The sequence below is a fragment of the Melospiza georgiana genome, chromosome 9, assembly GCF_028018845.1.
Source record: "Melospiza georgiana isolate bMelGeo1 chromosome 9, bMelGeo1.pri, whole genome shotgun sequence".
NCBI lineage: Eukaryota > Metazoa > Chordata > Aves > Passeriformes > Passerellidae > Melospiza > Melospiza georgiana.
The window spans coordinates 26,496,869-26,524,458 of NC_080438.1; the positions used below are offsets into that span (position 1 = coordinate 26,496,869).

The 27,590-nt window shown below is 42.5% G+C and overlaps 1 protein-coding gene across 2 annotated transcripts in view; it reads right to left on the reverse strand.

Moving 5' to 3' along the window:
* Positions 1 to 27,590, reverse strand: part of LRP8 (LDL receptor related protein 8) — a 170,511-nt gene that overhangs the window by 49,756 nt on the left and 93,165 nt on the right. For both annotated transcript variants that reach the window (XM_058029913.1, XM_058029912.1), the window contains exon 3: positions 15,500 to 15,622. In XM_058029913.1, coding sequence (XP_057885896.1) covers positions 15,500 to 15,622 — 123 coding nt within the window. The remainder of the gene's footprint in view (positions 1 to 15,499; positions 15,623 to 27,590) is intronic.

The following is a 27,590-nucleotide window of genomic DNA, read 5'->3' on the forward strand; positions in this document are numbered from 1 at the left end:
ATTTTGGTTTAAAGCCAGAAAGGATTTCTGTATAAGTGAGTCCACTTTATTTGCCACTACTGTTAAGAGCTGTATCTTATCTATGTTTCTCTTATCTGGTTTCCTGGATCAGGCTGATTCTTGCTAAGCTAAAGAAACAACTGTGTGATGAAACCAAAGAGACAGGTGTAAATTGATAAAAGGCAACCCTCAACCCTCTCTTCAATAAATCAAATACCAAATACCCTTCTAATAAGGTTTATTTTTCAACTCTAATCATGTGAGCCTTGCAAGGTTGTTCACAGCCCCCTGTCTAATAACCTTTCCACTTTACAGCAGCTGCCCATGTCTTTTACCACCTCTCAACCACCTGCTCTTCAACTTGCTTAGTACAACCTCTAATTATGCTGTAACTACATTTTTCTAACCTTTATGTTTAAGTCAAATCACATATCACAAAATACACACAGTAGCTTATTAAAATTCACAGTATCTTATTAACAAGGTCATGATTCAATCAAGAACTACTGAGAAGTGACACAACTCTTGTTTTCCCTAACATGTTGACACGGATTTTTTTCTTTTTTTTTTAATCTTGATGCATTATGTTCCATTATCAGGCTCTCTGTGGTTTTGTCCAAAACTAACAACAGCCAGTTAAGCACACACAGCTTTGGAGCTGAATTATTATTGTTGTAGCAGTCAGGAACTCCAGGTTTGGGCTGCAGACCTTCTACAGCAGGTTCTGTACTGTGCTCTGTTTAACCTTTTAAACCACCCTAAAAATACAGCTTTTACTAATTTACTGAAACTTCCACCAGTGTTCCAATATCTACTAAAAACAGTAATGCAAGCGCTAAAAAAAAAAAAAAAAAAAAAAAAAAAAAATACAGATCAGAAAACTGAAAACTGACTGGCTGTGTCCCACAATGAGAGTTTGTCAGTGCTTCTGCTTTAATAGCTGCTGTTGAGTAGCAAGAATGTCATTAAATGTGCAAATGCAACTTCTTCCTCTTCCTTCTGAACAGAAATTAGAAATACTTTCAGTATTTACTCAGTTTCTGCCACTGCAGCCTATACTTGCACTCTCATTGATCAGTATCACACTATATGGATTTGTTTTTCTTACAGCTGAAGCATTCCTTACAATCCTTCCTATACCTGGCCAAAAAATTCTCCTGCTTGCTTCTGGCTTTCCTTCTTCAATGAACTTATTACCTAACTCCCCCTTGTACCTAGACTGTAATAATTTCAACTCTCAATATTATGGATTCTTACACTAATTTCCCACAGAAACAAAGTTTCCATATACACTTAATGCCTCCCCCCAGTAATCTGCTTCTCTATCCTCATAACCAAATGTGGCGGCCAAATTGAATAAAATAACAAAAATATATGATATCCTGAGGGGAAATGTTATATCTTCAGTGAAAATAGATGGCAGGGCAAAATGCTCTGACAGAAGAAAAGGCTGCATTAAAAGCCCAGCCTGTACTGGATGACAATCCATGCATAAAGAAACTGGGGAAACTTTTAATTGGAATTCTTACTCTCTTATGTACCAAAGAGTCAATCAAGCCCAGGACATAAAGGAACAGGAGTCAGGGATGGAAGAGAAATCAAATTCACCTGAAGTATTTGCTAACTCAATGACTGAACTTTGCAGGAATCCCACCCACAGAGCAAGCAGGAGAAAAGCTCACAGAAGTACAGTGTAACGTAGTTCTTAAGGGCTGCTGCATGATTTTTTTAATGCTTTCAGCAGAAAGACTTTCTTTCCTGCCTACCATAACTAAAAGAAGCAGAATAATCTCTGAGACCAAGTTCTGTTACCTGTATAGTATGTAAGATTGCACTTGGTCTAGGTAAAGTAAGTTTTATGACATTCAGGTTGAAAGCACACCTCATTTCCTATGCAGGTCAGCTGTAATTTCCTACACAGCCACCTAAGACTTGAGGGACTCTGATATCAGAACTTTAAATAACTGCACTCAGAGAGCCCAACCTTTCCAGAACCTCCTCTGACAATGAGGCAGAGCTGTCTTTATGTAGGTCTTTCCCACCTGGCAAGCAGGAGTGAAGGCACACGGAGCTCAAGGGGAAAGGCTCTGGCAGACTGAAGGGCTTTTCCCAAGAGCCAAAGCTCCAGCCCAGCCCTGCTGCAGCCCAAAGGCAGGAGCAGCCAGGTGCCACCAAAGCCACCAGCCCTGCCTGCCAGCAGCAGGGACATGGCACGATGGCAGGCACAGGCACAAAGGGCAGCTGTGAGGCAGCTCCTCTGCTCTCTGGGCATCTCTGCCATCTTCCCCAAAGCAAACAGATGCCAGGCTGCTAATCTGCTTTAGGAGAGGGAAAGAACAGCCTGGCAGAGATTTTGATCCGTGTCACAATTACAGTTCAGTCCTGCAGCAACACACATTTCTCATGATCCCCAGCTGGAATTAATACAAAGGCTGAGCTGAACCAATATAACCTTCAGAATGATAAGGAAATATTCTCTTGCTTCACCCCTAAAAAGCAACTAATATGAAAAATGTCTGGATACCTAAAGAGTGCTTCATTCTGTTAAGTTAAAAAATCAAAACCAACAAAAACCACAATCCAAAACAAGAGTAGGCATGTGAAATCATCCAAATAAAATACTCCTTTCCTCCTGTTTGAAACTGATTCCTGTTTGACTATTGCCTGGAGAAATGTGCTGGTAACAATGTCCAAATGTATAGCTTGATTACATTTTCTATACAGGTAACATTGTGGGGCCACACAAAATACCAAATACAATACAAAATATTGTAGACTTGGGCCTACAAGTCAGCCCAGGATCCAGATTCCAGCACGTACCCAGTCTCAGTGACCCAGGTTATAGAGAAAAGCAAACAGGTTCTGTTACAGAAGAGGACACGTGGTGCCCTTGCTGATTTTCAGTCAACAGAACCACATGACTTGGTCAGCCCAGTCTCTCTGCAGTAGGTCCAGTTCTTAATTTGGTTTTAGCTGACAACCACTACACAATGTGCTGGAGCTCCAGGTGTAGTAATTGTGCTTTTAAAGACAGATTTCTGCATGCACTGCTGTGTGCACTGCCTTGTGTCATCCTTGGCTGCATTAACCATGCACTGAACCATCACTCTCGAGGCTGCTGTTCCTCCTTCCCCTCTCAAACCTCTCCACTCTCTCCATCAGCCAGTTCTGATCTCTCAAGGTCTCTGGAGTTTGGGAAAGTGCTTAAGTGATTACAGCACAGAGGAGTAAGTGAGCACATGTGTTGAGCTACGGAAATTTTTCATTTGGCTCAGCAGGAGAGAAAATGTGTCTTGAAAGCCAGAAACATCAGCCCTTGTTCTCAAAATATTTGATGAGCAGATAGGGACACATTCACTCCTTCTGGAACATAAGTTACACGACAGCTTCCAGTGGCAGCTGCTTTACACTCTGGAAAAATACACTGCTTTTTCAAACCAAAACCATAGGAGATGAATGAAAAAAATCCAAGTGAAGGAGAAGAATATGCAAAATTGCTGTTAGGCTATGTAAAGTAAAGAAGTGACCCCACAGTTCTGAAGTTCCTCCCTGATTTTGCATAGTCATTGAATACACTTTTTGCAGGAACTTGAATCCCAGACATGTTTTTATTTTAATTCTTTTACACAATTTTAGAGATTTCTTCTTCATTTATTATGTATAACAGGGATTACATTTTTATTTAGTTTAAATTGGCCTTTTCTAAACATCACACTATAGCTTCAAGCTACTTCCTTTTGATATGTTTTCACAGTGGTCGTCTCCCTGGTATTTAGAACTCACCATGACTAACTCCTCACAGCTTCTTAAATATATGCAAAAAGAAAAGGACTTTCATTTATGTTACTAAATGCAGTCACATCACAGACTGTCTCCTAAAACCAGCCTTTAAAAACAATAATAAATATTTCATACCATATGCTGAGAATATCATGGGCTCTAATCTCATAAAGAAAACAGAAACACATGGAAATTCCTTGCTCAGTACTTTGTGGAAAGAAACTGTAAAGCAGAACTCAGAGGGGTGGATAGGAGTTGTTATGTACAAGCACAATGCAAAGGCCACTGTTAAATAAACAGAAATCTTGTGCATTAGTACTCAAACTGTGCTCAGAATTCAGGCCACCACCAATCTGAGGCCACCAGCAGTTTAGATCTATTAATTCTTCTGGTTTGCATTCCAAGTACCATTTCAAAGGACAATTCTGCATTTCAAGTAAAACAAGGTATAATGTTTACACCCACGCATGTAACAATGAAAGGAAGGAAAAAAAAGAACAATGGAAATTCTCAATTTTCTCCATAATCCTGGCACACACTTCTGCCTAAAAACTTCTCTTTAAACCTTCTCAAGATTGCCAGGTCACAAAACATAACAAGGAATAGCTCACGACACACTAAGCAACTGGTACTCAGATAAGGTCATTCTGCAATGATGGGCTGACTTCTCCACATCCCAAAAATCCATGTTCCCAGTCCAACAGCAGCTGGAAGTAACAACAGTGACCTTTAAATTTCAGGACAATAAAATCCAGCTACAGCAGGCAGTAGAACGGCAAAGGCAAAATCTGAGAGCACATATGGGAGAGATGATCTGTGCCTAAAGGCTACACAAATTCATAACTCCCACTTCTTTTTTAAACATTGCCATGAATGGCTTTGAAGAAGTTGCTTAAGCTCAGTTTTTGTCAGAGCCTGTGCACCTCAGTGCCTTCAGTGAGCTACTGATGCATGTGCACACATTAGCAAAGCACAGGCATGGCCAGATGCCTCCTTCCAACCACCCTACAGCAGCAGAGTCTGCAAAAGGAATTGCTTCCCAGAACCCATTAATTTAGAGCATTCACCTCAGAAGCTGCTGCCTACACTGAAGCATCCCAAAGGTGCATTTAAACACTGACAATCTCTTTCAGAAGTCTCAGCTGGATCCTATAGATATTTCCTGGTGTACTTGTGAACACCTAGGCTTTACTCCTTACCTACACTTATTGGAAAACAGACTTAAGAAAGTATCTTACTAAAGAGTTGTGGATGAAAAAATTCAGTAAGGGATTGTGGAAGAGTGACAGTCAACTTAAAATGTTCCATGTGCTTAACTTTTACTCAGTTAAAAAAATCTGGCAAGAAATTAGACCAACCAGAGTCACAGTTAAAAGCTTTTAACTCAATGTAAAATCTAATCACAATTTGTAGCCTTTTACTACCTGGTGTCTATCAGAGAGGAATATAATCAGGAATACACTCCAATCACCCAGTTCTGATGACACAGCAGCAGCCTTGACAAAATGACACCAGTTCTTTTGCAGATGGTGATGCTTTTAACTTCAGTCACCCATGGCCCTGCCACAAGGCAGCAGCAGAGCCAGAACAAAGTCAGACCTGCAGCTCCAGGACTTTATGGCAGCATGTCCTGCAAGTCCCCTCAGAACCACACACCAAAATCTTCATTTCCTATCACTGCTCAGCACAGGGGACAGCACAGAAGCAGGTGTGCTCCACCACTGGCACAGACTCTTGCTCTCCCAGCCCTTCCCTTCACCCTCCTACCTGCACTGCTGCTCACCCTGCCCTCTGCACAGGGCATCCTCCCACATTTCCTGGGCACGCTCTTCTTCAAACCCACCTTCAGAGGCTGCTTTTGCCCAATGTGCAGTAACTACCATTAATGAATTATAGTTAATACAATTATCTCTGTATATGAAGGGTAACACTCAAGGCACACCTGGTGTCAGATGAGGGACCCTCTGACCCTACTTTAATCTGTTCCACTCCTCCTGCTATTCCTCAGTTTCCTTGCTCTTCTTGCTTCTCTCCAGTCTGTTCTGACACCAAATCCCTCTGCCAGCCCCCTGTAACCCCAGCACAGCCATGAGCTCTGTGCCAGAAGGCAGCTGCACAGCCTGGGCAGAACCCCACTGGCATCAGCAATGCCCTGCTGCAAACTCAATTGCTTAATAACACTGCAAACACAATTACTTAATTACAAAGGAAACTGGCACTGCTATTACAGGACCCCTTTTCTGAAGCACCTCTTGGTGCTGAAATTACAAATTTTGATTTAAGTTGGTGGTTTAAGTGCTTGTTGGTTATTGGACAGAAGAACAATTTAGAATGGGCTGGTAGTAGAGTAGTTATGTGCAAAAAAGAACTTCAAAATGTGATTTTAAGGGTGACAATGTTTCTTTAATCCCTTAAGAGCTGTTTGGTTCACTGTCTGGCTTGAATATAATGAATCAGGAACGATTTTTCCAGGTTTCACATCAGGTAATTATGGAAACAGAATAGAACTTTAATTATGAGAAAAAAACATAGATAGTTCTATTGTGATCTTCCACAGCATTGCTGTTTCTCAGAAGTAAACATATTGTGCAAGCTGGAAAGAAACCATTGATTAAAATAATCAAAAGCCCGACTAGAAGAAGCGTGGATGTGCTTTTCTTTGTAAAAACCAAAACATTGTATCTGACTAGAGATAAAATAGAGTATTTGAATTACCTCTTCCAAAGCCCACTTTAATTTTTCCTCACAGATTCATTTAATTAAATCTACTATTACAGGGTGGGTTTTTTCATTTTACATACACTATACAAAAGCTTGGTGTACTCTGGGAAATCTAAGAGATTAGAAAATCTTACCAATAGCTTTTTATCTTGATTTCTTACCAGTCATTTTCAGCTGAAGCAACTTGCTGAAGATGCTGTTTCTAACTTGTATAACAGTGGAAGTTACACTTACAAGTAACTGATAAACAGAAAAACTTTTCAGTATCATTAAAACAAGGTGTCAGCAGCTGCTCCTTCTCTCCTTCCTCCCAGGCTCACTTTCTCTTGTTCACTGAGATTATTCCAACTCCAATCAAAACAGGGAGGAAAAAGCCCCACAGAACGCTAGGGGGACAAAACTGTACAAAGGATAAAGGAGTTGAGCAGCATTGAGAGGAGACCTATTTGTAAAAGAGATTATGGATGCAAAAGTGCTCCTTTTGTCACGAGGGAAAATAAAGGCACAAAAGGTCCCTCGATGAGCAAACATAATGAAACCTGCCAAGATGAGTGATAAAATCATAGAAAGAAAAATTATACAGGTCTCCAGGACACTGGCAGAATTCATTGTAAAACGTTTTTTCCTGCTTCCTGAAGTTTGTACTTTTAAAATTAAAATGAAAAGCTTGCCTGAGGATGGTGCAGCATTGGTATTTCATCTCATACCTTCCAGGACAGCATCTCCTCTCTGTTCTGTCAAAGGACTGAATAAAACAAACAGCATTCAGGGCTTCCCAGAACTTCATGCCACAAAGGAAAATCTGAGTGCAGTGTCCCAGCCCAGCTCCAGCAGCTGCAGGGAGACCCTTCCTGGCAGCACCTGCATGGCCACAGTGATGACACTGCTGCACCAAGGCCCAGGCTCATACCAAGGGGAGATGCTGGTTTTTTTCCATGCTAAAGTGACAACTCTTCTGAGGTTTTAAAGGTATTGACAAGTGAAATGCTGCTAAAAAGGCAAAGGAACCAAGAGGACATGAAGAACTCAGGGAAAAAAAAGGATTCAGTAGATAAGCATAGATTTAATAAATTCTAGTATGTCCTCATCCTTTTATGTGTGAAAGAAAGTAAGTCTGAAAAGGCTCTGGTGCTATTAAATAATTGTGTTTCTTATCTCAGAGTGAACATTTCATCTTTTATATACATACAAAGAAACCCCCACCTGTTTTCTTTTTTAGAGGATGGAACAGGCAGCTTAGATGGCAGTTTTAATTGAATGTGTTTGAGCTGTTGCACAAGAACACTGATGTGTAGACCTGTGGCTGGGAAGAAAAGACTTTTCCTAACCACCCACACCTTGACTTCATTACAAACATCCCTGCTGGTTCTCACAACTTAACTCCAAGGTTGATACTTGCAACATGTCTAGAGGCAGGAATTGTGAAGCAGCAATGCAAATTCCAGTGGAATTCAGTATGTTAATTGCTATTTCTCAGTCCCACTCCCCATGGGGCTGAGATACCTGGTGAAATACTAGAATGACCAATAGTTCTTTTCTCTGTGTGTCTGTGTGCATTTCTCAACACACATGTATCATTGCACACACAATGGCTAGAAATGAAACTGACTGTCCAACATGTCACACATGTTCATCCCTGTACAGGAAAAAGAGAAGTGTGGTTATGTTTGCAACCACTGCCAGAACAGAGAATCACAGTCTCATACAACTTAGAGAGCTCCAGTGACAGGGGAAGATGATGAGAGCAGGCCAGAAAAAGGGTGCAAGAACTGGCATGAGCCTAATGTGTGCTCTAACAAAGCACTCAGTTCTCTGCATTTTAATGCAAGGGATTTGTAATGTGTTGTAGTAGGTTAAAATACAAGACAAAAAGGGTCAGCTGAAATGTGTCACTTCAAATTCATGAACACAGTGTCCCTAGAAAGGAGGCTGGAGCTAATGCTAAAGCCAAGCCCTGATTCTGGCTCTCCCACAAAGGCACAGGGAGGATCCACACCACTCTCACACGTGCAGGCAGCGCTGGCTGTGACCCTCACCCCAGAGCAGAATCTCACTGGAAGCATTGCAGGCATTAAAAATCCCCAGTGCAAGGCTTAAATTACAGGAATTACCTACCAAAGCATGCAGAGACTGCATATTAAACCAGTCTAAATCGTGATCCTAATCCTAAAGGAAGCAGGATGGAGTGTCATGAGACCCTTATTAAAACTGCAAAAGGTTTCAGTGGGAGGGAATGAAAACAGGATCCTACAACTGCAGGAATGGAGAGAGAGAGGAAAAATACCCATCAAAGAAAAGGTGATAGAACAAGGAAACACAGCTTCAATATAAAGTTCATTATGACACTAAAATGCAGAAGCTATTTTAATGTCAGTAACGTTAAGATAAAGTCATTTCATATTTGCTTATTTTCCTCACACCATCATTCACCCATTTAAAAAAGGGCTGATGTGAAAAGGGCTGTCTGTGCTCCTGTACTGCAATACTTAATTCAGTTAAAACATTTCAGTTTGCAAATTATGTTTTGCCTTTTTCCCAGAAATTATTTCCTTTTCACATCAGCCATAACAGTTAAACAACTGTGATTCCTGCATCCTTCCCTCAATAAACAAACAAGGGGATAAATATAAAAATCAGATAATCTGAATTTCAGAAAGCAGGTAGCAAGAGAATGGAAAAGACAAAAGCACCAAGCAATGAAAAGCTACTTGAGATTTCTGAAAAACTTTTATGTTTTTAGTAGCTCAATATTTATAGCCTGTTAAATAATTACATGTACAAGAGCTTCATACACTCAACTTTAATTTCCCTGCTATTCTCTCCTATTGAAATAACTGCAAGATTAATTGTAGCCATAAAAAGGCAGCATCCAACTCTTTTATCACCACTCCTGTCTATAAACTGCATGGACCCATTAGACCAATAAGGAGAATGTTTAAATGCTGGTATTTAAACTTTGTAGCTGTCAACAACAAGAGAAAGCTCAAGATCGATCTGGGGGATGGAAGCACTGCAAATGTCCAAGCAGGCAATGCTACATGAAAAAGTGACTCCCTCATAAGATAACACTGCTAAAGAACAGAACATGACAAGCACCAGACCAGACCCAGTAGGTTTTTTCAGTTGGTTTTCCTACAGAACTTGCTCAGCCTTCTGCAAAGGTCACTGCTGAGACAAGCTCAAAATGCATTCCCATAAAGGAAAAACACATTTTGTGTAGGTATTACTTAAAACTTTTCAGCACTGGTAGAATTGCAGCACAATCATTACAAATCCTAAATTCATTTACATCTTTAGGTAAGTAAAATGCTGAGATCACCAAAGCCATGTAATCATCATCAAAAAGGAGATGTAATTCACTGCCCACAAGCCACAGACAAACTTATCCCACTACTGGAGATAAACTGCTCAGCTTTGAGTTTGCTGAATTTCCTTTGATGTAAAAAGAATAATTTCACGCTCCAAGAAAAGGAACAGGATGCCAGAAGAACTGGATTTGGTTCCTTATTCTGTCACAGACTTCTCGTGTTGGTCCCTGAGGATCCTCTGGGATACTGAGGGCGGCTCAGGGCTGCTCAGCAGGACACACCTGGAGGCACCCCAGGCAGGGGCAGTGGATCCAGAGGCACTTGGGAAGCACTGGGCTGACATGGGAGGGTTCAAGCAAGGTCCTTTTGTGAGAATTTGAAGAATCACCTACATTTAGAATAAAAGGGAATGTAAGCCACCATGCCCAGAGAACTACAGGTCTGCTGACAGAGCTCAAAGTCCTGTCCATCTCCACTGTTAAACACTCCCATGGAAAAGGAGTTCTCAGGAGTCTGGAACCCTCTGCAAACTAGACCTGTGAGCTAAGTGGCATCTTAAAACCAGAGAAATGAATTAATGTCCCAGTTATATTTTGGATGTGATAAAGCTCTGACAGGAGTGAATGAACAAGGCAAAACCTGTATCCCTGATTGCAGAATTGCATCATTGCCAATTATCTGACAAAGTAATCTGAAATGAGAGACTACAAACATGGAGAGGTTGGGGGACCAGCACTTGTTTGGCCAAGAGAAGAGATGGTTAAAGGAAGATGTCATTGCTGCCTTCAACTCCAGAATGGGAGGGAACAGTGAAGAGGGAGGCAGACTGTTCTTGGAGGTGCACAGTGACAGGATGGGAGGTGACAGACACATGCTGCAGCAAAGGAAAGTCTGGCAAAGGGATTTTTTTCCATTAATAGAGGTGGTCAGACATGAGGATAGGGGTCCAGTTTGAGCAAGGAATTGGACTAGATGACTGCCAAAGGTCCAAATTATTCCATGACTTCATGGAGAGATGATCATGGCAGTTTTCATTTTACTTTGTCTCAATAAATTTGATCACATTGACAAATCAAAGCTTTCATCACTAGCTCTACAAAGCAGTCTGGGCACCTGGAAAATGAGACTGCCGCTTTTGTGCCTTGTCTCTGGGAGGATCCTGCGGCTCTAGAAGTGTTTCCACATCCAGTACCTTGTCCTATATTTGCTTTACAGATGGGGTCCTCAGCTGCTGCCATTCAGCAGTGCTCCCAAAGGCCCAGCAGGGGCAGTGCCAGGGGGACAGGGCTGTATTTCATGCTGGCTGTGGCCAGTTGGTGCAGTTGGAGTGTTGTTAAAATGCACACCTGTACATCTGGCATTAACATCACCGTATTCAATTCCCTAAGTGATCTCTAACAGATTATTCCATCAGAACAGTCTTTAATTTACATGTTCCAGTGCATTTGCAATGCCCCAGCATCTTATCACATTTATACCAACAGATCTGCTCTTAACCTTGGGGAAAAAAGGAAAAAAAAAGGTTTCTTTACTGCCCCAGGTCCCAAAACTGGGTATCTGGCTGTGCCTGGCTGATTTGGCCTAGTTTTTTCTTTTGCTGCTCGAATTCAATGGCCCAGTGTATGTGATGCCCTGAAAGGAACACTCCACCCTTCTCCAGGAAAAATTCTCCAAGGGCAGGGAACAGTTTATTAAGTCCTTTTCCACAAAAGCACAGTAATGTCACCAAGCCCACTCAGTCATGCAGGAGATCTGCATCAAAGAAGAATAATAGAGACATAATATCCTTTGGGCTGAGCAGAGAGCTGGGAGAGGATTGTGCATTTGGGGGTGAACGATACCATCAATGCTACCAACAACAGCATTTTACATTTGGGCAACTTAATAGGAAATGAGGGCAGAACTGACCAGCACTGAGAGAGATCAGCACACACAGCAGCAGCACACAGAGTGCCTGGGACCATGGAAAATACCCATTAAAATATAACTGTCAAGTTTGGATACATCTTCCTGAAGCACTCATGACATGTAGTTCAAAATAAGAAAGACGTGCCTGAACTGGTGCTGTATTTCAAACCAGCATTCAGGGTTTGATTTTATATTCCACTTCCATTTTAAAATCTATTTCCAGAACTGCTGCTTATTAAACCTGCCCTATTAAATCATTCCCCTATTAAATGCAGTATGAATTAGGTTTCCCAGTCTCTTTTTCTTCCTTTTAATATCCTACACTCTAACACCCTGTACCTTTCTGTACAATAATTTCTGCTCTTAACCAGGAGAATGTCACATATCTGAAAAAGAAATAAGTGGTGAGTTTATGCTCTCTGCATTCCTCGATCTCATTATATATACAATGTCCTAAGGCAAGAGTTTGCCAGCTCAGATTTTCACTTGCTCTATCCCTTTGTGTTCCCATCACTGTGTTAGTGATTGTTAGCATTTGTTTTTATTTTTCTCTTGAGATTTTAATTTTCTTTTGCCTAAGTCACTGATTAAATAACCTAAATTCTTCAGAGGGAAATTTAAAATTTCCTGCTTGTATAAAAACCAGAATGATTCAGTACCTGTGCTGGAACATCATTAGGTGGATAACATTCATTTTGCTGGAGGTCTCTGGTAGCTCAGTCAGAAAAATGACTTCCCTTCCCCCTCTCTCAGCTCCAAGAAACTGGGTAAGGAAAAGGTGAGGAATCTTTCCATCCTCATAAGCAGAGCCTGTGAATATCAGCAGTGGCTGCACCACAGCCCCAGGGCATCACCAAGCCATGCTGGGCTGCCTTTAGTGGCAGTAATGAAAAACAGGGCCAGGACTCTGCATAAGGTGGGCTCTCTAAGGTAGAGTACATGTGAGCTACCAAAAATCTTCTGCCAGTGACCTGTCTTGCAGAAAAATGAAGAAATATAAGCAGCTTCTTATTTACAATGAGCCATTTCAAAACAATAGCCTGGGTAACCATCTCCTCAGAAATCAATCAAACTAATCAACCTTCACCTAGAACCAGAACCCACAACAGGGAGAAGTCCTAGAGATTTTATCAGCTGAGGATTCAGTGGGACTCATGAGATATCCTTACAGCCACCACTCCCAGACACATTCAGTGGCTTGAAGAACACAGTTAAAAAATAATAATTGCATGAATAGCAGAAAAAGTGCAGACATCACAGGTCCAGCAGAAATCAGACCAGCTGTGATGCCATCTCACCTATCCAACAGGACACAGGTCATGCTGTCCTGAGCACCTGGGAATGGCTAATGTCCCTGCAGAGGATTTGTTAGGTACAAAGCTGAGAACTTCAGTGATTAGGGAAAGAGAAAATCCAAAGTACAATTTTGGTTCTGTAAAAAAAAAAACAACCCCAAAAAAAAGCCCCCAAAAACCAAACCAAATCCCAGAAACTGTTACCTTCAACCAAGCACAAGAGATGGGGACACGACATCCCTAACTACCAACAAGAGAGCACAAACTGTATTTAAAAACACACCACAAAAGCATTCAGAAAATAAAAAGCCATTTAGCAGGTGGCTAGGTGCTGAGAGCAACAGCCTTGTTTTCACCACATTCTAAGCTGGAAGTACTCCTAAAATGCAACAGTCAGCATTATTAATTCTCTTAAACTCCCTGGATTGACTGGACTGTGGACAATGTCCCAGTGCTGCATTAACTGAGGAATAACCCTAGATCCTGGCAGAGGTGCTGGCAATTATGGGCCTGTCTGAGAGCCATTGATTTTATAAAGCAGTTTGATCCCAACAGAGGTGAGAAATCTCTTCTTTCCCAACCTGCCCCTTCCCTAGGGAAGCTCTGCAGGGCAGGCCCCTCCACAGGGCTGTGCTGCATTTCTAAGCAGGAAAATGAGACAATCACAGGCCCTGCAGTCACCCCTTGACACAGGAAGAAAGTCCAGCCTTGATTTCATCAGGGAGAAAGAAAATGGGACTGGAGAGGAGTATCATACAGGAATGCCCATCTATACATTCTACCTGTCATTACATTTTCTGTCATTACAGCCTCATCTTAAATAACATTTACAGAGATGAAGAGTCAGGCTTTTTACAGTAATGGGCCAAAAGACAAGGAAAGCCCAACATTCTTTAATAGAACGAACTTCTTCCTTTGTTGCAGGAAGATGTTTCATGGGTTATCTATTTTTCTGAACTGAAGAACCACCAGAGAAACACAGACTTGGGTCTCTTAGAAAGTTTCAAGTAGGAGGAAAAAAATATTTTAAAAAATCACAAAAATCTGAACAAATTACTTTTCTCTGAGGACAGCAGTCCCGTATGGTAACAATCTGAGGCTCAGGTCAAGTTTCTTTTGCGAAACTTAAGATTTAAGGCTGATTTCCCCAGAGGATGAAATAAGTGGGGGGAAAATGAAAGGTGAAATGGGTAGAAAAGGGATGGAAGATGATTAACAGAAACCATCAGGGATCTCAGTGCTGCCTGGCCTATCCACAGCTTGTGCTGTGGCCTCTGACATGAGATTTGCAGGCAGAGACTGCAGCAAATGAAGCTGCTTAGTTATTCAGCCCCCCTCCAGACAATCAGGTAGTGGAAGTAGCATTAATGAGGCAGCTTTTAACTAAGGAGGATGCAGGGTGAAAGACCAAGCAATACAGTACATAAATATGTTAATGTACTTATTGAGGTAATTTTTTCTGTAGCCTGTATGCGGCTGCAAAAATGATTCAATTCATTTTATGCAAGAGAAGTGCATTCATCTCCCTTAATTAGGGAGAAAGTAGGACTGGTATTAGGATTAAAAATAAAAGTATGGTTGATTTTGAAGTCCTCTATGTACCCCATTCTGGCAAGATCTGATAAAATACTTCCTCCAACACTGCTTCTGACTCATGGGAATATTTGTGAAGTACATGACTGGAAATTCAATCGAATGGTCTGTACTAGTTTCTTGCTCTGGCAAGAACAGATATGCAGATATAAGTAAGAACACAAATGTAAGTCTACATATTAGTATTTTCATTAAAATATCCCTGGGATTCCCTTCAACTCAACATCAGACAACTCTTCACAGCTCTAGAACAATGGAGCACAAATGGGCCTCCTCAAAAGGCCATTATAAAATGCACTACATGAAAATCAAGAATATTCTTTTTACTTACTGGGTTTTTAAAGGGTGTTACCTGCAGTAACATCTGTCACACTTACTCTCAGCTTTAGTTATTTTACATTCCTCATCTTTCATCTGCTGCATTTTTCATTTGTTCTCAGAGGAAAAATAAAAAATGAAGATTGAGCAATGCAGTTACATTGCAAAACTCCTCTGAAATAACAGAAGTGCTGTCTGCAGTGATGATAAATCCCAATATGTTACCATGCAAAACACCAAATCTGAGTTTCCAAAAAGCCTGATCCCAGGTGAGTGTGACACTTCTCCACTGCTGCTGATCATGAGCCTGACAAGCAGCTCAAGATGTTTACAATTCCCTTGCAGACAGAAATCCAGACCAGACAGCACTGCCTGTATCATAGTCTGGAAAACAGGTACATTTGAAAGTTTGTAAACTGTGTGATTTGAATGACCTGAATCTTTTGTGTCTGTAAATTCTGTTCTAGCACAAGCATAAACTGACAGATCATCCTGCAAGTGCTGGGAATAACAGCTTCAGTTTCTCTGTGCTGTGATGGCAGAACATGTCTGGAAACACCACTTTGAGCTACTCACTGCATGCTGCTTCTGATTCATCCGAGCCGTCGGGACACTCTTCCTCCCCGTCACATTTCCACCTGGCTGGGATGCAGTGCCCATTGTCACAAGTGAAATCTGACTCAGCACAAGTTTTCTTTGCTGCAAGAAAAGAAGAAAGTACTTGGCATCAATACAAACAGTGCAGAAGATCTCCACTGCACCCAACCACACCAAGGATGATAAGGATTGCCCTGTGCTAAAAGGATTTATTTCACATTCAACATCGCTTCTTCATGACAGAGTCCCACATATCTCATAGATGGGTGTTTCTTCTCACTAGAACTCTTACTCCTCCATTATTTGACAAGGATTCCCCCTTCATGTCTTTTTCCAGCCATTCAAAAAACAGGGATCATCCTTTTCAAGAAAATTTTCTAAGGCTTTTACTATAAAAAGCTTCTGCCTTCATGGAACTGAAAGCATGCTGCATGATTTACAGACAGGCAAGACAAACAAGTATCACCTTTCGAGTACTATAATCTAAATAATAATGTTTCTATCTGTGCCATCTATTCATGGCTTGTTAGTACATCTGTCACCACAGCAGATGATCATAAAGCACTCCTTCAAACACTAACATCCATTTCATTAAATGTCAACCACTCCACGCTCTTTGCTTTGCTTGCATTAATCTAGGGCTTGAAAAAGATGCAAGACATGAACTCAAGCAATTAATTGGTCTATTCCTCTGTGCCAGTGGTGCAGCACCATGAGCCCTGCAATTCCAGTCAGCATCTTCCCACTGCGGCAGAAAGAGAAAATTCCACTTCAGTTGGGTCCCTTCAGGCTGAGGCCTCGGTGTTGGTGTGACACCACTCACTCACTCACTGCTTTGGCAGCGGTGACTTCAGTGCCTTTTCTGCCGAGTCCTGAGCCAGGGCTGGGGCTCAGTGTCAGCACACTGAAGTGAAATGTCCTCTGGCTAACTGGGATCTACCTTTGGTAGCCATAAACTGACACAAGAAGTGCTGCCAGGGAGATTTGTCTCTTCCCCCTGCAAAGCTGCTCACAACCTAATAGGATCACAGGAAAATTCAGGTAATGAAGGACCTCAGGAGGTCATCATGTCCAAGCTCCTGCTCAAGACAGGCTCAGCTCTGAGGTCAGACCAGGCTGTTCTGTGTTTTATCCAAAAACCCCAAGATGGAGACAGCACAACCTCCCTGGGCAACCTATTCCATATCTTAGCTGCCCTCACATCACAGTGAGACCTGGGCTTGCCAAGCCATTCTCTCTTACAAGTCATGTGCACACACATTGCTACATCAATACTTCCTCCAACAAACATTTTCAAAGCATTAAGCACAACAAATAAGCCTCTGGGGTTTGATCTTTTACTTTCCTTTCTTGTTTTCCTACATGAGCTGCTGTCAGGAAGGGAGTCATGTTAAATATCACTCTCGTGCCCACACAGAAAACATGGAGCATTCTGTGTGAGGCGCTGGAGAGACCTCCATGGCTGAAAGAAAGCCACTCATTTTCTAGCACACAAAACATGCAGCTTCCCTGAGCAGACACCCCGCAGGAAAACACTGCAAAGCACCACTAAGCAGCTGTACAATCTCTCAGGATGCACTTTTTAAAGAGAACATACATTTATACCCCTTCTGCTGCTAAATGAACCAGCTTCTGGAGAATGAGGGAGAGGAAAAATGGATAATTTTCAATTTTCTCTTCAGCCATTCAGAAACATATTATGGACTAATATAGGACAGAAAAACCATTTCCATAAAAACCAAGAGTTTTACAAGACACCAGTCATACTAAGGATAGGATCATCTAAAGACATTGTACATCTGTTATCAGAGAGAAAAGACTTTCTCCTGAATAACTCCTTTCAGAAATCCAAAGCTTGTGAAACTGGCTATTGCACATCACTGCTGGGGTATTTAAGGCAAGTTGTAATGAGTCTGGTGTATTTAATGGCCAGAAATGCTGATAGGATACCCATGCATAGCTGAAGTGAGAGCACTCTCCTGCTGGCTGGGAAGCTCACTGGGTAGAATGTTACTATCTGCTCTTAGGAGAAGGCTGTGGCATCTAGAAATGAAACCATCACAGCTCCATCCAGAAAGGAGAGACCAGTGTAATACTGGAGAGATTAGAAACTCAGTTTTTAAAATGTGCTCCCCCCCTTCAGCAGAATGAAGCTGGGCACAACCAACCAGCAGCAGTGGCCGAGTGCAGAAGTGTGACCGTGTCCCCATGTCCTCCTGAAGGTCCAACAGTCCCATGACAAAATTCAACAGGATAGAAAAGTGTTTGGTTTGTGTTTGAATCTAAATTGTCTAATCTCTTCAAGGAACAGGATTAAGAGAGGGGGAGCTCAAACCTTTTCTACTAATCTTATTTTTACTTCTGCTGTTTAATTTTTTTCTTTTTATTATTTAGATTTTAAATATTATCTTTTATTTGCAATTATTTTTTACTGCTATTACTCTCCAGCATGGGGTGAGAGCTCTGCAGACTGTCTCAATTCAAATAACTCCATTTTCTGTTGCAAACAGCAACCCAGATTATTCAAACTGCAAGAATACTGAAGCACTGTCTCATTTCTCACCTCTAATACAAGACTGGAATGACTTTATTTCCAACCAGATTTACCTTCTGGCGCTCAATCCTCATGTCTCTGGGATCACAATGCAGGCAGGGAGCAGTTAATTAAAATATCAGCTCTCTGCTTTTCCCTTCCTTTTTCTTTTTGAAGTTTGATAACCCTTTTTATTAATCTCCCATGTTATACACCTTCATTCTATCAATAATTCATTCAGACTCAGACCATAAAATGCCAGTGGTGCGTTAAAATGTAAAATAAATAAATACATCCCTTTTAGACAATGGGGAGGACAGGGGTTCATTTTACAGCTTCACCTGGCTCAGAAATAGTCAAGCAAAATTAATTGTCCCCCTGAGATGCATTTCCTTTGCCGTAAGCAGCCCAGGCAGCTCTGCTCACGTCTCCTCCAGATGAACATAAACAAACAGCAGCGAGCAGCCCCAGCATCCCTGAGCCTCTGCTCCTCGGGGGGCAAACGATGCCTGGAAGGAGAAGAGAGAGGCTCCAAAGCCTTTCATCCCCTGCCCTGCTCGGTGCACGGGGACACCAAAGAGGCTGCCTGCTCCTCTTTGGACTCCTGCTCCATTTGCTTCAGTTCCTGCTCTTCCTTTCCCACGTGTGCAGCTGGACACATCTGGCACAGCTCCACGGGCTCCTGTGTGACCATGGCTCAGCTCCCACAGGGAATGGGCCCTGCCTTGGGCAGCTCTCCAAAGGAGCCCTTAGTTAAAGTCAGCCATTCCTGCTTCTCTCCTCCCAGCAAGAAAGGCAAGGGAAGAGGGAAAGGCGGCTTCAATTTTACCCAGCAGTGACAGAAAAATACCCTAACATGCTGAATTTTAAATAAAACTGCATCAAACCCAACACGGCCCCTCATTTTCCAAAATGTCCTTTTCCATTCCATTACTCACATCTCTCATCCTGACCTGCAAGCAAGGATTCAGGGGTCATCCCTGCAGCAGATTAAATGCAGAGAACCCATAGAGAGTGGTGTAGAACATGAACATCTACTGAGTGATTTCATAAAAAAGCAGTGACTGAGAAATGTTTAATTAGACTGGAGGGAATAAATATACACTGAAAGGAACAAGCCTTGTACTGGCTAGGAGCAGGGATTGGATGACATAAATGTGGCTTCCAATTTTCAAAAATACATCTGAAAGATCAAGTCCCCGACCCTTACCTGAACAAGGTATCTGAATCTAATGGAAAAGTCCAGCACTTATTTCTTTTTCCTCTTTCTAATAAAAGCCAACATCCCCTCACTGCCCTCAGTCACTTCACTTAACCTCACTTAACTTTTGCCTCAGTTTTAGAGGCTTTACAAGGCAGGTACATCTTTCCAGTTACTGCTTATAAGACACCAGGCCCTCCACGATTCAATTTCCAATTCACACCTTGTTTATTCCTATTTTGCACATCTTTAATATTAAGCAATACTCAACTCTAAAATAGTTTCATTTCTTGCTACTCCTGATTTCCTCAAACCAACAGCTGAAAAGCAGAATGAACACATTCCTCTTTTATCAACAGTTCCATGCAGCAGTAACGTAAAAGCACAGAAAAAAGCATATTTTCTTACTACAGCTTGTCTGTAAAGGACACTTGAAAATGAGGGTTTGTTTGTTTCCACGTGAGACAATGAACCCTACATAGTTCTAACATCTGAACACAGGATTTTTAGACAAAAGGGTTTTGTTCAAACTCTGGGTTGTGTATCCAGACAGAAAACCAGGCCAGTGAGAGCATCGTGGAGTTAACCTACAAAGACTCTGCACACCCTGCCCTCTCCCCATTTTCTCCTCTCAGTAACTCTTGGCCAACTTGCACCAGTTCTAAAAGAGAGGAAAGATGTGGAAAATAAGTTTGTTCCCAAGTTTCATAAAATTGGGAGCTGAATAGAGAACAGTCAAAGTCACAGCTCCACAGAAGGAGATAAGGGCAGAAAGTGGCCAAAGGGCTGATCTGCTCCTGCCAGTCAGACCCTGCATCTCATCCCAAGGTGGGTTTATGGCAGAGGGAAGGTGGCAATTAGGGATTAAAAACCCCAGACACCAAACTCATTGCAAACTGGTTTAATTTGTTCCACTTCCCTCATTCCTTTACGTAGATCCTGCTACTATTTTAATTTCTCCATCAACACCAGACTTCCCACCAAACTGTGTATCTGTTCTCATTTGCAGCCAATATTCAGTCTTCTAGCAGAAAACAGTTTCACCCAAGCTGCTGTAAAAATGTAACAAAATATAGTAAAAAACCATACAATGAAAGTTTTGCTGTGATCCTTCTGCAGCAATAAAATAGGATGTGAAAATGGGAGATGATGGTAGGCCAGAGACACTGAAATTCAGAAAACAGGGTTTCATTTCCTGCTGGGGAACTTCAGTGGCAGCTTTGATCAGTGGTTTATCAGAGCCCCTGAGCAGGCTCCATATGAGAAGAGGAGCAGCATTGCAGGAGTTGAGAGTTTAAACACAGCCCATCAGCAGCACTCTGCCCTGAGAGGAGCCAAGCCCCTCGGTGGGAAATGGAACATGGGGCAGCTCCTGCCAGAACAAAATACATCATTATTGTGGGAGCTCCTGCCAGAACAAAATACATCATTATTGTGGGTCACTCTGCACCTCCTAAGGACCTCCACCAACCCAGCCTCACAGTGAGCCAAACACACCCCAGCTCAATCACTGCCTTGGCCCATGAGGTTTTCTGCTCCCCTGATAAAGGTGAGGGCTGTGCTCAAGATTCAGCTCAAGAAAGCTTCTGGGCTACACAGAACATCAAACAGTTGTCTTCAGTTTAGAATCTCAGTCAGCTCCTGAATCACAAACAGCCACCAGGACATTGCAAATGCCACTCCCAAACAGACATTCCCAGCAACAGAAGAAAACAATTAACAAAAATTTAATTCAAAGTTATGCTCACCACAAACTTGATACATACTCCCAAACTGAGAAAACACTTGGAGCAGGAGACTGAGCCTGAACCACAGACTTTGACAGCATCCCTGCCCTTCAAACAGAATCTGTGCTATTGATCCCCAATCCTTTGATCAGGTTTTATACCCCAAGGATGTCTTAGCTGTCCTTAAGGTGATCTGAAAATCCCAACTTACATCTGCAGCCCGAGTTCTCTCAACTGCTGCTGTTGATTTTGCAAAGGAGGAAATGTCCCAGGGAGTGTGGACAACCCACCCTGGAGTGGTTTCCTGCTCCCAGCAGGTGCTGCATTCCCTGCTTCAGGCATCCAAACACCTTGTGCTGGGAGCCTGACCCCTCACAGCACCTCTGCCAAATCCTGGCATGGGAATCCCAGGAATGTGCTGGTCTGCAGCTATAAAATGGCAACACAGAAGATTCCAGAGTCGAAATATCAGGAAATCCTAGTGGATGTGGATCATCAAGTCCTTTAATTTTCATACAACTAAGGACACCTTGAAGTACTGAAAGGGAATATTTAACCATTCTCTGAATTGGGCCACTTCTTTTGACGCTGCCATCTCAGCAGGCAATTACTTTTATAAAGCAAGATTAATCAGATCCCCTCAAAGAGCAGCGCTCGGGCACAGACCATGGTCCCTTTGATACTCCACATGAAACACATTCTAAAGAAACTTCTCCCCAAGACCCCCTGAAACAGCCCCAGAAAACAATGCCCCATTGACAGAAGCCCAGTCAGAGGCTCTGGGGCTGCCTGAAGCTGCTGCTCAAGTAACCAAAACATGCAGCTCAGATCAATCAAATCAAACCAATGACTTTAAAAGAAGAAAAAAAGATGTCACCTGTGATTTTTCATTAGTATCAAAGGTACCCACTTTTGAGTATTTAAAATGGTAATAAGTATAAGCCTCCTATTTAGAATTATTTAAATCCGTTTTCACATTTAATATTGAATTTATTGTAAGGGAAATGGCAGAACCTAATTGAAACCTATGGAAAGCAGAATGCTGAAACAACATACTGTTCTCATGTATGAAATTAAAGTGACTTTAACTTACAAATACAGGCCCTTCTTCCTAAATTTACTCACATAAATCAGGTAAAACTGAACAATATTTTTTCCCCAACCTGTCCTCAGGTTGCTGTTGTCATTTCAGTCTTTAAGAAGGGGCTGTCTGCTCAGAAGTTGCTCTGTTTTTTACCAAATATATACATTGGTCTATTGACTTGTCCCTACAAACCATGTTTCACCAATAGGAAAAGCAGGATTTCTCTTCTTCCCAGAAGAGAAAACAAAGACAAAATTCCATTTGGACTGGTGTGCTCCTTGGAGGGCATCAGAGGTCTGTCAAACATACTTGTTTGGTATTCAGGACAACTTCTCCTTGCAAGTTTGAAGGCTTAGTTGGGGCTCTGGGGCTTTGTCCTGGGGAGCTTCGCAGCTGGGAACAGCCCAGGCAGAAAGCTCAAGTGCTGCCTCACTCCCTTCAGAGGAACAAGCCCCATGCTCCTTCAGGCAAGGCTCCCTCCAACATCTGCTCCCTCCATTTTTTAAAATCCACTCATAAATCATAAGTCATTTTTTAAGCTGTACAAACCCAGGTTTTCTGACAATTTCCTCATTTTTATTCTCCAGGAACCTCCATCACCTCAATGTCCAAGTCTCTACAATTTTAAAAACAACAAACACCTCCACAAGAAAACCAACCATCTTTCCTCACACTGTATTTGTAAATTGGAAAGTCATGTCCTTCAGCAGAGGAAGGGGAAGAAGGGACAGATTTTCCTATCAGCATCTGAAATAAGACTGCAGCTTTGCTCAGAATCAGGCTGACAGCCCTGTCCAGCCTGGTAGCATCCAGAGGTGACTGCAATCAACCTCACTGTTGTGTGACACTGCACAGCAGGAGTGAGAAACCAGCCATCACTCTGTGTCAAAACATGCCACTGACAAAATCTCACCGAGGCTCTTCCACATCCAGCAGCAACAGTGGCAAGAGGCTGCCAAGGGCACAGACGAGGTTTGCCTTCAGTAAATGGATATTTTGATATTTTCTTACAACAAAGCTTATACCAGGTAGCACTGAATGGAAGGGCTATCAGAAAACTTGCTCCCCTTAAGAGATCTGTTAACTGGAAAATGCACAAGTCATGTTCTCCCTTGCAGGTACACAGAGGCATTAAAGGACACAGCAGAGCTGGTGCAGCAGAGCTGTGGCACAGCCAAGGGCCTGCCCTGGTCTCTCCTCCACTGTGATGGTGTGGTCACAGTATCTTACGCTCAAGTTGAGACTTCCCCTGTGCAGAAAAGAGCAGCCATTGCTCTGCTGTGGAAGCTGAACGTGCTTCCAGAACTCCATATTGCTGCAGTCATGACCTTTTCAAAGGATTTGGTATGCTCTGACTTTCCAGTTTGTTTCTAAATATTTCTTTGACTGAAGCTCATCCACACTGACTTTTGCTGACAGAATTGCCAGCTTTGTCTGTCTCTTTGGGTTTTGTTTTGCCTTCTTTTAACAACCAAGACATTGTTGCAAGACAGAAGCTCTTGGGGTGGCAACTACATGTATGTTATTTCACAATGAAGGATGTCCACAAATTCCTCAAGAGGCACTTAATATTATTCTGTCCTTCTATTTCTGGGAACTGAACCCTAGGGGCCACATTCTACACTGATGAAACATCCCCAGGGTCCATGAATAATCACTGGTCTCAGTGGTCTCTGTGCAAAATTGGTCTCAGATGTTTTTATGACACCCTATGATGTCTGTTTTCAGTACAGGTCTTATAACCCTCAGCCTAAGTCAAAGCTCCCATTGACTAAAGTCCCTGGTGCTCTGAGTCAAATCCCTAATGAAGAAACAGATTGAAAGCTATTTCTGAGAGCAAATACAGTAAGATAGAAAAGCAGAAGTGGTTGAATTGATGGAGCAATTTTGGTTCCCACCTACACATATGCCCATAGCTTATCAGACAGGTACCAGGGAAAGAGAACAGCCATACTTTATGGATAAAATGCAGAAAATTAGAGAAATGAGGCTGAGGCATGTCAGCACAGACAAAGAAAAGAGACAAAGACATATGAATACAGATCTTTCACTGAGTGAGATGTAAGGAAAATGCAGGCCTCCCTATACAGTCACTGCTCTCTGCTCTCTTTGATGTTTTTAAATATGATTCCTTTTTCATAGATGGTGGTAGGAAAATCTCCAAGACCACTGGAGAGGATAGCAAAGAATACCCCTGAAGCCTGATGTGCCACCTTTTCTTACCTGGCTCATGCTGTCACATTGCTACATTACCACGCTGGAGTTCACAGGCACAGAATTTGCCTTTCACAGCTTGGACACACAGCATTTAAGTTCTTGTTGCCTGAATTTAGTGCACACACTGTGAGGTTAAAGTGCACTAAAGACACGGCACCTCCAGCAGAATTTCACACCAAGTTTGCACGCAGGAGATAAACCCAGGGGCCCTAACCCTGCACAGAGCCAGGTATGATGAACTCCCTGTCACCCTTTCACTGCAGCTGTGTGATCTGGGGTGCAAATCAGCCTCAGGCACTTCTGGCAAGCCCCAGCCCCTGGCTGCACATTTGTCACTGCTCTGCAGGGTCTGCCCTGCCACAGCTGGGGGAGCTCTGTGGCTCAGCTTGCTTGGCTGACACGGGCTGTGAGAGCACAAAACATCTGCGGGGAAGCAGCAGCAATTTCAGCAGCCACCTTTGCCACTGAGAGCAGAGCAGCACCATTACACACTGGGGGTCCCAGAACTGCAGACAAAGTCACTTCCTCTGCAAATCAGCCTTAAAAGCAGCAAGAGAAACAAACACCGTTTAAACCCTGTTTTGCAGAACTTGGCCTGGGTCCAGGCTGCATACTGCTCCTTACAAGTGTGTGGGAAAACAGTAACCTGATATTTACACCTGTGAGCTCTCTGTGTTTGTAAGCACAGTAAAACACACGTGCAGGACATTCCTATGCATGACCCTTGTGTGTTTCCAAAAATGTGGCAATGACTAACAGCACAAGTATCTCTGACCTGTCAAAGAAATGATCCAAATCTAAGGACATGGTGGAAACTCAACAGAAATGCAAAGCTCCCAGTTTCCAGGAAAACAAATAAAGGGGAAAAAAGCAAAAAAGCAAGGCCTTGTCAAGAGTCAGGATCAATGGCCTAAATCAGAGATTTGAAGACTCAATCCATGCAGTGGCAAAATGATGCCTTGTGTGGGTAGGAAATAGAGAGAGGGGATACAAGAAGTGTAACAGACCTGGGATGCCTGAGGAGGTATTGCTGGTTCGATGCACAAATCCATGTGGGGGGACAGTAGGGAAAGGCAATGAGGGTTTGTGCTCTCAATTAGGATTACATGGGCAACAGCACACCTGAGCATTCTGTTTGGCAGCCAACTGCAGCGAATGAAGCTGTTATTTTGCTTGGCTCTGCTGTATTTATGCATTTTTTATTAGAAGCAGCACAGCATTTTATGTCAATTTATACATGGTCCAGTTGCTTAACGTTGGATCAATGTTTGATCATTTTCTTCTGGTCCTACTTTAATCAATAAGTAACAGGGTAAAACATGCAAGAAATGCTCTCTACATTTAAGAAAAAACCCCATGTACCATGGTTTACCTTCTGGGAGGCTAAAATATTACAATTAAAATACCCACTGTAGTGTCTTTGAAGAATGAAGGGTCAATAACAAAAAAAGGAAGTGAGATTTTTCTAAATATTTAAATCCAGTGTTTTCAGCTTCGTTGACTTTTCCCATTTACTTAGTTACTAACAAAATGATGGCACTTTTGAAGTAAAACATTTTACTAGAGTTATTTTAGAAAGTTCCCCTAGTCCTGAAGTAAAAATCCTTCAAACACCAAAAATAGAAATGGAAAATGGAAATTAACAATTGGAATGCCACAAAACCAAAAAATACACACAGAAACTCCTTATGCCATAACAAACACTACTGAAAGCTTTCTTATATCATACCAATAGCTATAGTAAAAGGACTTAAAGTGAATTAACTGGGCAGAAACAATTAGGAATGTTCAAGATAATTAAAAAAAAAAAATAGAGCCTGGCTGTTAATGATCTTTAGACAAACCAATGCCACAGATGTCCCTGTGCATGCACCTGTGAAGACACCTTTTCTACAGCTCTGTAAAGAAGACATTCATTGTATTCAATGACTAATTGGCCAGAATCTTGCTTTTTAAGACCACTGAATCAGAGCCCTGGGAATTGGGAGGGATCACACACAAAAGCATTTTCAAGCCTGTCTCCAAAGGCAGCATCGTTTCAGACTGAACAGCAGGTTCATCCTCTGATCCAAGTCTGTTGCGGCGGAACGGCGCCAAACAAATGTCTGTCAATATCCTGCCAGCACGCACGGGCACAGTGCAGGAGCCCTAAGGAAGGGCTCAGGTTAAGAGTTGGGCATCGGGCACGCAGCTCCCCATTCAAGCACAAACCTCTTCACCCATCACCACGTGATGCCAAATGCTTTTGTGCATTGCAATATGAAATACTTGTAGCCTGGGGATGGGAATTGAATAGGCACAACATGGAAATTATGATGCATGCAACCATAGCCTTTAACCTATTAACAAGTATGACCAAGATCACTTATTTGGAGCCCTCTAATCATCAAGGCAAGAAGACATCAACAGCTACTATGTCACACTGACAAGGCCTTCAATGGCAAATGTGGTTCAAAGGTCCACAGGAAACACAAAGCAGCTTTGTCTTTTGATGTAAAGAACAAAGCTACCATGTGGCACAGCATCACACATGCAATTAGTCAGGAAAGTTAATACAGTAGAAGCAGATGGTGGAACCATGTCAACATTTTTAGTGGGCACATTTCCCCTTACTCTCCAGTTGCTGTGATCCGAGGTCGGGGGAGCAGCAGGCAGATTGTTGGGAAAGCTGGACCCCACCAGGGACTGACAATCCTCTTTTATCTATCCATCTGAGGTACCCTGTGCTCCCACTTCTACCAGCACAGCTCCATCTTTGACACCTCCTCTGCACCACATCCCCACGCCACAGGACAGCACCATTAACAACCTCAGAGCACACTGAGAGAAAAGGAGGCAGAGACAGTCAGTCCCTAACCCTGGTTATGCTGGGAGATACTGACAGGAAAAGGCATTAAGAACTCCCCTTCAGTGGCCCTTACACTGCTCATTCTGCTCATTTCTGCAGCTCAGTGTGTTACCAAATGCTACATGAATCACACGTACAGCACACGTCATTCCGCAGGACTTGACACGTCTGCAAAGAGCAACTGCTCCTTTCTCACTGCCAGCCCAAAAGCTTGGCTGACACAGGATGGAAATGAGAGGCTTCCTGGTCACCACCAATCACACTGCACACACAGAAAACCTAAAATCCTAACCACAAGGATCACACAAAGAAATGCGATACAGGAAGTGCTGTGGTTTGCATGGCTTTGAAGTTAACAACCCTCCACCGTCTTCAGACAAAGTCTCTCCCCTGCTCTTGTCAACCAGTTTTGCCCAGTTCCCCAGCTCCACACATCATGGATTTCAACAGCACCCAGGTG